Source organism: Garra rufa, chromosome 15 (genome assembly GCF_049309525.1).
Source record: "Garra rufa chromosome 15, GarRuf1.0, whole genome shotgun sequence".
Classification (NCBI taxonomy): Eukaryota; Metazoa; Chordata; class Actinopteri; order Cypriniformes; family Cyprinidae; genus Garra; species Garra rufa.
This window is the reverse complement of record NC_133375.1, coordinates 20,019,174-20,031,211: the sequence shown is the minus strand read 5'-3', so window position 1 is coordinate 20,031,211 and position 12,038 is coordinate 20,019,174. Positions and strand designations below refer to the sequence as shown.

At 36.9% G+C, this 12,038-nt stretch overlaps 1 protein-coding gene across 2 annotated transcripts in view; it reads left to right on the top strand.

Annotated features, from left to right (window-relative positions):
- The window catches only part of LOC141286699 (breakpoint cluster region protein), a 65,781-nt gene that overhangs the window by 28,559 nt on the left and 25,184 nt on the right, over positions 1-12,038 (top strand). For both annotated transcript variants that reach the window (XM_073818780.1, XM_073818779.1), the window contains exons 3-5: positions 7,877-8,061; positions 10,552-10,656; positions 10,829-11,014. In XM_073818780.1, the coding sequence (XP_073674881.1) occupies positions 7,877-8,061; positions 10,552-10,656; positions 10,829-11,014 (476 nt within the window). The remainder of the gene's footprint in view (positions 1-7,876; positions 8,062-10,551; positions 10,657-10,828; positions 11,015-12,038) is intronic.

Genomic DNA, 12,038 nt, shown 5'->3' with positions numbered 1-12,038 from the left:
AGCATTGGATAAACTTTGATCCTGGAGTTAGAGAAGATAGTTATGAGCAGCTGGTTATGTTAGAGTAGATCAGTGAATCTGATCCTGAGATGGATTGTTCCTGGCCTTACACATCTGGCGCTTTCCACTCCCTTTGGGATCATATTCAAACACACGGATTAAGATGATCTGTGTGTGGTTTGTGAATGTGTGTGTGCACATATCGGTGCAAGGAAAAAGACTAAGAGTGGGGCGACTTTTTTTTTTTTTGTTGGTATTATCGCAGGATAGAAATGCTGATATTGCGTCATGACTGTTTAATCTGCCTCGTGTTGAACTGTGTGATGCATTTGTATTCGCTGCCAGCAGACACCGAACCATCTGCGCTCAGTTGCCCTGTTCATTGCTAACAAAAAAGACTGTAATTTTAAGTTCAGGAGCTCTTTGTTGGTATCTTTGCCCTCCCATTTGTGGTTTTAAATAGCATTATATAATAGAGATAAATTCTCAGTGATTAATGTTTCCTTCTAAGGAAAACGGGTTTGTTTTTACCACTTTGTTCCACCGAAGGTCTTTTTAAGACTTCCTGGTTGTGGCAGTGAGGAAGTTTGACAGTGTGACATGAGAACAGCTGTGGATGGGCAAGTGTAGACATGAAATTGCTCCAAGGAATTCTTCACTTTCTAAGGCTTGAGTAGTGAACTTTATTATGTTGAAAGCTGGTTTAGAATAATTAATTAATTCCATTTTAATTATAAATAGGGCTATCACTGTTTTTAATCGGATTCATTACATGGTATGAATCAGTCACAATGCCATATAAAAACCCTTCAGACTTCAAAGACATCAAAATATTGTTTTATTGTCCTATCATTGAACATAGCTTGTCACTATACTGTGTACAGCAATCCACGTTCCAGTCAAGTTCCTGTATTTCATCTTTTTATTTATTGATTGACTTTATTTTTTGGTTGATTGACAGTTTTTGTAATTTATATAGATTTATCATATAATAACTATCATGTTCCTCTTTGTTTATGTGTGTGTTTAACATGTGAGTTTTTGTTGGAAAGATGTCCTCGCTTCAAACGTGTGCATTTCCTTTGGAAAGTTGAGTGTCGTTGTCAGACATCCCTGCACACTTCCTCAATGGCTGATTCACAGTTAGCGTGACCAATGAGTCTGTTCCACACACACTAATTCCATTGGAAGATTGGCGTTTTTAGATGCTAATTTTAAATTTGTTATTGTGGTCTACGCATTGCAAATGACATTTCACAAAAATATGTTAGGAATATATTGCAAAAAACGATTGTTTTGTTTGTTTTTGAAAGAAGTAAGTTATTCCTGTCATAACAAAGCTGAATTGTCAGCAGCCATTACTTAAGTCTTCAGTGTCACATGATCCTTCAGAAATCATTCTAATATGCTGATTTGGTTTCTTATTATTATCAATGTTGAAAACAGTTTGGCTGGTTAAATGGAAATTTTGTCATTAGTTACTCACTCTCATGTCGTTCCATCTTCAGAACACAAATTAATATATTTGTGATGAAATCCGAGAGCATTCTGACCCAAAAAGGTAGTAAGGACATTGTTAAAATAGTCCATGTGACATCAGTGGTTAAACCCTAAAGGGTTAGTTTACCCAAAAATGAAAATTAGCCCATTATTTACTCACCTTCCAAGCATCCTAAGTCTATATCACTTTGTTCTTTCAGACGAATCCAATCTGAGTTATATAAAAAATTGTTCTGGCTCTCCCAAGCTTTTTTATGACATTGGGTGGGTGTTTCTCTTCATTAGTCCAAAGCAAGTCCAATAAAATGCATCCATCTATAATAAAAAAGTGCCTCACATGGCTCCGGGGGGTGAATAAAGGCCTCCTGTAGTGAATCAATGCGTTGGACGAAGGACGTCAGCGTTGCGCATGCGCCTGTGAGTCTTGTGAAAACAAACGTTTGTTTACAGGAGCAAAGGAAGCAAAGTTTTTCTTACTTTAGCAAAAGAAACCCAGTCTCCTCTTGGCTTATATCGAAATCTTCTGACATTTTTATTTTTTTTACAAATCCACGTTTTGTACTTCTAATTCGTGACTGTTCTTTTGTTTTGGTCTCTCCTTTTGCCCTACGTCATCCGCCTGAAACAGCTTCCGTGTATGACAGTTTGTGCAAGCTAGATTGAAATGATTATTACGTTTTAAATACGCATCGATTCGCCACAGTAGGCCCTTTATTTACTTCTAGGAGCCACTTTTTATTATGGATGGATGGACTTTATTGAACTTGTTTTGGACTGATGAAGAGAAACACCCACCCACTGCCATGATAAAGCATGGAAATGCCAGGATAATTTTTAATATAACTTACTGTAGATTGAATTTGTTTGAAAGAACGAAGTCAAATACACCTAGGATGCCTTGAGGGTGAGTAAATAATGGGCTAATTTTCATTTTTGGGTGAACTAACCCTTTAATTTTATGAGGCTATGAAAATACTTTTGTGCACAAAGAAAGCAAAAATAAAGCAGCAGATGAAAAAAAAAAAAGTGCCTTGTTTACCAGCAGAGAAGACACACGCATGCATCATGTTAATCGCCTGAACACGTGACGGAGAGTAACATGGAAGAGAAGACGTTAAATAAAGTTGTTTTTGTTTCCTTTGTGCACAAAAAATATTCTTGTAGCTTCATAACATTACAGTCGAGCCATTGATGTCACACGGACTATTTTATTGATGTCCTTACTAACTTTCTGGGTCTTGAAAGTGTTGGTTGCATTGCAGTCGATGCGGGGTCAGAAAGCTCTCAGATTTCATCAAAAATATCGTAATTTGTGTTCTGAAGATGGAACAACATGAGAGTGAGTAACTAATGACAAAATTTTCATTTTTGAGTGAACTATCCCTTTAATATTGTTGTAGAAACAAGTTTTCAGGATTCTTTGATAAATAGAAAGTTCAAAATCTTCTTTAACATCATAAATGTTGTCACTTTGGATCAGTTTAATGCATCCATTGATGAGTAAAAGTGTTAATTTCTTTTGAAAACTTTTAAACCGTAGTGTATGTGCACACACAGGAGAAATGACATTAGGGTGATTTTCTGGATGTCCTCGTATGAAACACGTCCATTTCCACAGTCTATGTGGCCTTGGTGTTAGCCACAGGAATTGTTTTGCTCATAAGCTCAGTTCTAGTGGCTAATCACAAAGTAACACACGCTGCCCTTTGGCATGGCTCTTCCTTCTACATTGGGACAGCAGAGACCTCTCTCTCTCTCACACTCTCTTTTGCTATCTCTCTCTGTAATCCTCTACTTCTTTTCTCCTGCTCTCTATTTGTTCAGGCTCTGTCTATTATTCTGTCTTTTTTAGCAGGCTACATGCCAGGCCAGTCAGCAGGGCTGCCTTCATGTTTCCGGAGTCCTCTCTTTCCTGTTTTTTTTTTTTTTTTTTCACAGTGAAGTGATTTAACTCCTAGATGGTCCCATCTTTGTCCTCTCCTAATGTCATCCCATGTAAGCCTGTTGATCATTGAATCAAGACACGAGACGCTTGTTATTATTGTGCAGTTCTGAGTAGTGAACAATTCTGGGTAATGTTCTTTTCATCTTTTTTTTATCAAATCACCTTTTCCTGCTATTTATCACAAAGCCAACAATCCAAGTCTTTGGGGCTTTTATGTAAATCACATTGTTTGTTTATATAAGTGGTTGTTTTGCACTGTTATGTTGGATGGATATGAGTGTACAGGCCTGTGAGGGAGTGGAAACTTGGTAGTGTGAAATTCAAAGCCTCAGCGTTTCCCTATTTACAACTGTTTGCAACATTGGCAGTGATGGTGACATTAAGCCTTTGCTTTTTTCCCTTAGCTTTTTTTTAGCCTGTTTTAAATGATGATAAAAATAAAAAACAGTGATAAAGTTTAAAATTTAAATTTAAATCAGTGATAAAATGTATATGCTGACAACAGTAATAATATGTTTATCTTTAGGGGCCAAGCACCTTAGGCACCTATTGAAGCCGTTAGTTTTCTTCTTTTTCTTTTTGGCAGCCCATAGAACTGCTTGCACGAAAGCTGATAGAGGACAGTCTCAATATTATCCATAGCAAATTTGAAATCTCTAAATCAAACTCTCTAGCGCCACCAATAGACCAAATTAATTTCTGCTAATAACTTTTGAACCATAAAGTCTAGAAGCAAATTATTTTTTTCCTCTAGGAATCAAGGAATCAAAATTCTTGATTCCTTGGCTCATGTTGAGTTAAATGCATACCAAAAATTAAATTTCTACATGCCAAGATTTTTCGCGATTTTGCAAAAAATCTGCTTTTCCAAACTTGTTCTTGACTGTTTGTCTAAATCTTTTTTTTTTTTTTTTTTTTCACTTAAATTGGCTAAGATCATCTTCAGACAATCCTGGCAAAAAGTTATAAAAACATTTCTGATAGACCAAACATTCTTGTAAAGCGTGTTAACAAATTTGACGAAATTTGCACAAAAATGGACATGAGGCTATAGCTTCACAGCGCTTTAGCAGATTCTAACTAAACTTATGTTATAATAAGCATGACCTGAGGCAGTGTTGCCAAGTCAGAGGTTTTCCTGCAGAATTGGGCTACTTTAACACTGTTGCCACGGGTTGTTTTTCATGTCTGCGGGTTGAAGTGACCCCAGTAACATGATATTTAGCCCCTGGAATGTGAATTTTACCAGGGGAACTCTGTCAAAAAAATGTGTGTTTTACCCCAGAACGAATTTTACCAGGGGACCCCCCTCGAAATGCCATTTGCGCTACTTTTGGGTTAGTTTTGAGTAGCAATTTCAGTGGGTTTTATTGTGAAAACCTGAGGGTACATGAGTAGTTCTGGCACAGTGCCACCTACTAAATTGGAAAATTTCCGGTAAATTTCTGGAAAATTTTCAAAAATCCCAGGAAGAATCCAAAAAATCCTGAAAGTTTAAAAAAATTCAGGTAATTTACTGGAAATTTTTCACATTTTTGCAACCCTACTAAATAGACATTTCTGCTTAAATAGCTTCTGACCCGTTTGGCCAAAAATCATAAGATTGGTCTTGTTAGATTCAGAACGGCATACTGAATCTACTGATATTTGTTTGGCGTCTTTAACAGGGGTCTCCAACCCTGCTCCTGGAGAGCTACCGTACTGCTGAGTTCAGCTTCAACCCTAATCAAACACACAGCATTTAATTAATCTTAATGTTAATTTCTAAATATTAATAGATTTGTAACAATTTAGGTTATAAAAATATACTCTAAAGTATTAGAAAATAAGTTAACAATAACAATAAGAAACAGTATGTTTTTAATCAGCATTAACCTATTATTAAATGCTGTAAAAGTTGTTGTACTGTTGTAATTCATGATTATTGAGCCTTATTTTAATCTGTGACTAAATTGATTATTGGTGTAATGTAATAATAATATTTATGCTATTAATATTACTGTTAACAAGTGCCCCTTATAAAGGAATATGTATATTAGCATATGTGACCCTGGACTACAAAACCAGATAAGTTTTTTTGTTTTTTTTTTAAATTAAGATTTATACATCACCTGAAAGCTGAATTAATAAGCTTTCCATTAATGTATGGTTTGTTAGGATAGGACAATATTTGAAAATCTGGAATCTGAGGGCGCAAAAAAATCAAAGTATTGAGAAAATCGCCTTCAAGTGTTTTCAACCAAATTTCGTAGCAGTGTATATTACTAATCAAAATCACATTTTGATATATTTACGGTAGGAAATTTACAACATATCTTCATGGAACATGATCTTTACGTAAAATTCTAATGATTTTTGGCATAAAGAAAAATCAATTATTTTGACACATACAATGTATTTTTGGTTATTTTTACAAAAATACCTGTACTACTTATGACTGGTTTTGTGGTCCAGGGTCACATATTATTTTCCTATGGTATCGAAATTGTTATTGAAATTTCAGTTGTTCTGTTTTAGGCTACTAAAATTTTACTATCACAAATAACTTTAGTTAACATGCACTGTGTGCAGAGCAAGAGCTGTGAGGGATCAATGAGTGGATTTCACTATTGATGATCCTGAATGTGTGTGTGTGTGTGTGTGTGTGTGTGTGTGTGTGTGTGTGTGTGTGTGTGTGTGTGTGTGTGTGTGTCTGTGTGTGTGTCTGTGTGTGTGTGTGTGTGTGTGTGTGTGTGTGTGTGTGTGTGTGTGTGTGTGTGTGTGTGTGTGTGTGTGTGTGTGTGTGTGTGTGTGTGTGTGTGTGCACGTGTTTTGTGTACATAGATAGCTCCGACTGTAGCGTCAGACTTTGTCTTAGCTGAGCTGATCAGAAGACCAGATAAGATAGACACATAGTCGATACGTATACGTCTGGACGTCTCACCGGTGCTGAGCTGTTCACAGGCTGCAGGAAATTAATGACTGTTTTTAGACAACTTACTCTACAAATACAGACAGAGGGATAACTCACAACTGTCAGGACAGTCTATGAAGATTCATCATGTCTCAATTCACTGCAGTCTGTGAATCACAACTGATGTGAATGATAACCTGTGTGTGTGTGGTTGGGTGTATACTATACTATTCACTATACCTTGTTTCTCATTTTTGGGTGAACTGTTTCTTTAAGCAAAGTTGTTTTGTATATTTAGGCTGTGTGAAGTGCATTTGTTTGACTTGAGCTCAGCAGCTGCTCCTCATTTTTAAATCTGAACATGCTCAGTTTATTAAAATGGCATCACTAATGCAGCTATTCATCCATGTAGCCCTTAATCCTCATCAATGGTAATTAAAACAAGAACAATGGTGTTGAATTATTCATTGCTATTTGAGTGATTAAGAGGTTTTAGTTTCCGCTCAATGGGGTCTTGTCAGTCTTCTCCTAAATGGACTGCTTTGACTTCAGTTTCACATTTCCACCAGTGGGCTGTCATGTTTCTAACTTTCATACCGTCCTTTCACTGCCAGGAAAAGAGGGTCTCCGTCAGGACAGAGGCATGATTGCAGTCATCTAGTCTTTCTTTGTTCATTTGTCATGTGAGGCTTGAGGAATATAAAGAACTGTCTCGACTTCCCACTCCTAAACTCTTTCTCTCGGTTAGTATCAGTAATATTCCCTGGAGGTGTGGAACAAATACTCAGTCTGTCACAGCAGCAACCAGATTATATGAAGAGAATCTTGGCTCAAGTTTAGTGAAAAACTCTTTTCTTGTTTCTAGAGTCTTCTCAAACAAAGGAAATGCATTCAGCTTTACATATTACATTGATCTGTGTAAAGAATAAATATGCTTTTTGTAAGTAAAACAGCCAATCCGTCTTCATATTGTCAGAGGAAAAATTACAATTACAATGCTGCATTTTACTACACACATTTTTAATAATTCAGTTGCGGCGTCATGCATTAATGATGAACAGGAGGCTTAATTGAGGCTGTGATTTAGAGAGATGGTAGATGATGTTTCCAAGAATAAATTTGAAATGGGTGATGAATTCCTAACGGCTTTGGTTGTCTTCGCTTGGCAGACTGTATCTATTGCTTTCAATTATACGTCAAGGTCTTTATTGCAAAAAGGAAAAAGCTCAGCCGGTAATAAGTCTTTTTGGCTAAGGTTTCAGTCCTCTGTGTGGATTACATTAAGACAGAAGTGATGTATAAGACACTCTCCGGTAAAGGACGTATTGATTATTTTGAGCACTCAAAATTAAGATGGAAAGCTTGACTTGAGAACCCATTTTTGTTTGTTTGCCGATTACTAGAAATAGAAGATAAATGATGTACTATTATTATATGAAATACTGTGTTACATACATTTTAAGTTATTGATATGATTTAAAAGTAAATTAAGTCATAAGTTATGACAATCTAACCCTCTCTCTTGTGTTCTTTTGCAGACATCCCGTTTAGCGGCACTCCGCCTCCAGCGTACGTTTATGATGGCGATCGAGGGGAGGACCAGCGAATGCAGCCTGATGTTGCGTCCTACACGGATGACTCCTTCTCCTCTCCACGTCTTCACCCGAAGGGTCGAAGCATTAGAGAGACCCCTTCCTCGGGGTCCCCGGAGTCCACTAAATCAGTAAGGGACATTAAGATATAGAGCTTTAACCTTCATGAAGTCCTAGTGTTTACACACCTCTCCTAAGTGTTTTTGTCTGTTTTTGTCTCCTAACTGTTTTCTTTTTGAATATATTTTAAAATGGAGTAATAAATTCAGCTTTGAAATCACAGGAATAACTTACATTTTAAAATATATTCAAATAGAAAACAGTTATTTTAAATAGGAAAAATATTTCAAAATTGTACTGTTGTTGCAGTACTTTGGATCAAATAAATGCAGGCTTGGTGAGCAGAAGAGACTTCAAAAAACTTACTGTTCAAAAACCTTTGGCCTTGTGCAGACTGTCAACCCAAATCCGATTTTTATGCAAATCCGATTGAAATCCGATCATATTTAGGTAGTCTGAACAGCAACGAACTACATGAAATCCGATTTGGTCAAATTCGTTTCAAGCTACATTCGTTTCCTATACAAATCGGATTCCTGGAAATCCTTTTCAGTCTGACCGGTCAGATAGGATTTGGCGAAGCTTTTTCAAGTTTTCACGCCACGTAAAACGTAAACATGTTTGCAGAAACAAGCTTGTGTTGTTGCAAACTGCAAGTCAAGCGGGAAAGGACAATATACGGCTAGTATACGCATCTCTTTGAGTTTGGAATCCAGCGGAGACGGCAGCACAGAATAAAGTCGCACATTCCAGCTTCCTGCCTCTGCTTTAGAAGACGAATATAATCCAGTGCGACGGCAACGTTGTCATATCGCAAGACAACATCTATTTTACAAACTGTATCGCTGTTGTCTATTTTAGCGTTGGCATTACAACACAATGGCATTGCCATAGAAACCAACTCACGTTCCGTAAAACGCAAGAGTGCTTATGGACACACAAATCGGATTTGAACAATTGCGATAGGACTGTGTGCACAGTCAGTTATTCAAATCCGATTCTATCCAGATATGGACAAAATCGGGTTTGGGCTGACAGTCTGAACGAGGCTTTTGACTGGTAGTGTATATGTTTTTTTTTTTTATTCATGAGTATCAGTTCATATTGTAAATTTAATTATACATGCTCATTTACTATATTAAAAAAAAAAACATACAAAAAGCAAAACTGCATACGCTTCTAATGATTAGATTAGACTAATGATTAGAGAACTATTAATAACATGCAACTAATTCTTTAACTGGACAAATAAACCAACAGTAAACGGCTGTTAACAGAAGCCAGAGAAGCTGAAGATGAACGCAAAGCAAGAGCAAGATCAATGTTCACAATCCAAAATGTATCTCTGAGGGGAACTGATTGTTTTCAGAAAGTTTTCTTATCATCTTACCTTCATATAATGCATATTAATGTTGTTTTTAAAAGTAGCGCTGCTTTGTTTACAGCAGTGACGTTAACCGAGGAAACGCTGTGTTTACTGTGGGAGTGTTTTCACAAGATGTGAAATATATACCAACAAGTGCACATCACTGTAGTTTCCATCAGAAATGTCCACTGAGTACTGCTAAAAGATTGTTTGGTTTTTCAAACGTACATATGGTATGTTTTAAGTTTTAAAATAACATACCATCTGCACTACACCTAAACCTACCCGATAGTATGAACGATAGTATGAAAGCGATAATATGAAAACGCGATCACAAGCATGCCGTTTTAGCTTGTTTTTCGATCTCTCATCTTTCAGCTCTTTCATTGTGAATCATGTTTTTCACGGGATTCGTACCCAAGGATTCCACTTTGTGCCAGCTGAGCTACCAAGCAAGCTTGTTACATCTGAAAGGCTAAAAGAGCTGTAATCATGACTATCTACAAAAAAAACGATTACAAGTGCTCGCTGTTTTACCACCTCTAGTGGACATTATTGTTGAAAACTACAGTGATATGTACCTATTGGTACGTATTTCGCGTCTCGTTTTTGATTTCGTCATGAGATCAGGTAGGTATTCCAGCTGTTCCATAAACGCCACCTGCTGGCAGAAAATGAATTTGCGTTCTTATTCAGCTCGTCTGCTGTTTTTGTTTCATGTAGATATTTTATGTAGCATAATTTTACAAAGCTAAGGTCAGACCATTCTGATTTTTGTTATTAAAACACAGTGGTTCTGCAACTGTTTCGTGCATTCATATAAATATCATGTTTTCATGATTCATATAAAGGCACAGCCAGGGGAAAAAATGTGATAAACCGTTAAACTGCCAGATACGTGATGCAGATTTTTGGTCAAACCACTCAACACTACTTTAGGTTTAAGAGTCCATTTGTTTTCTGAACTTTTGACCTCTGTTTTCTTTATCTTTATTTTTTGGGGTATTTCATATCTGTATATGGGATTATGTTGTCTATGGACATCAATAAATCTCTATGGGATGGGATTTAGGTTTTTATGAGGATTACCGTATATAGATGAATTTCTAGGTACTGTAAACAGCAATGTGTGTTTTTGGCTGAACCCTGAATGTGTTTGTGTAACGGGCTCTTTCTTCATCACGTACATTCCCAGTCGGAGCTGGATGTCGAAAAAGGCTTGGAGATGAGGAAATGGGTCTTATCAGGGATCCTGGCCAGTGAGGAGGCATATCTCAGCCACTTGGAGGCGCTCTTACTGGTGAGTAATACAGTCTTCAGGCCTTGCCTAGTATGTTTTACTGCTCGCTTGCTCTCGAAATGGGGTCAAAGATCACCATTATAATGGTGCTGAGCTTTGCACATTGCCTTGCACCCAGGTGGTTACAAATGGGAGCCCCTTTTGACCCTCTGTTTTTTTTTGTTTATCACAGCCTATGAAGCCCTTAAAAGCTGCTGCCACAACCTCTCAGCCCATGTTAACCCTCCAGCAGATAGAAACCATTTTCTTCAAAGTGCCTGAGCTTCATGAGATCCACAAAGATTTTTATGATGGCCTGTTACCCAGAGTGCAACAGTGGAGTCACCGACAATGTGTGGGCGACCTTTTCCAGAAACTGGTGAGCAGTGTTTAATTATATTGTTTAATATACAGTCAATACGCCATTAATGCTGAATCTTTTGGTTTGCATTGAAATTAGAATAGCCTTTAATTTTTTAATTAATTAGGTCAGTTGATTGTGCAAAAATTGGGCATTTTACATGGTTATTTATTATATTTTAGGGATATTAAAATTCTGACTGGTAGCAATTAGGACAGTACTTTTTTTATGTTATGACTGATAATCAAAAAATTTGAAATGTTAAAATTGTGTAATATTTTAAAATTAGTCCATTTAAATTATGGAAGTCATCACAACATGTGAATTTTGTATTCATTTATTGAGTTTCCAGCAAAATAAATATAAATTGGTAATAAACTGTTACCTTATGTAAAATTCCACATAATATAAGATTTTGGTCATACCGCCTACTGTATGCTCTATTATTAAAATCGCTGGTTAATTTTTGCCATGTCACCTAATAATAAGCTAGGGTTACTGTTACTCATTCTAACAACTGAATTGTGGCGTTACTCGATGCCACAAGCACGTGTCTAATTCAGGTAATCCATACATGATGTTTGTGTCAGACCACCCTAGAGAGATTTTTGAGACTGTTTAGAAACGCAGTCATCATCAAAGCACGTTTCTCTGGTCCTCCCTAAGGAAAATTTCCTTTGATAACTGGTTTAGTGAGCTTCACAAGCAACAGCCACATCATTCCACTCGGCACAATTAGCTGTGGAAACTGAAACTTTACCCCCATCTTTATAGACGCCTGCAGGACTTGACGCTCGTGCAGATGAAAGCTTTTCAGAGCCACATGACTGCATGCAAAGCAGCTAGGGGGTCTTGCTCTTAGATCGGTGGGGCTGCGGTCAAAAATGCTGGGGTTGAAAAGTATTAGGCTGTTGTAGCCAGGTGCGCAATTTTTTGTATTGATTGCTATGTGAGTTGCCTCTTAGATATCTTATTGTGATCTATGATCTATGAATTGTGACTTTGTTTCTTGTATTTTACAACTTTATACAAAAAGGTTTTT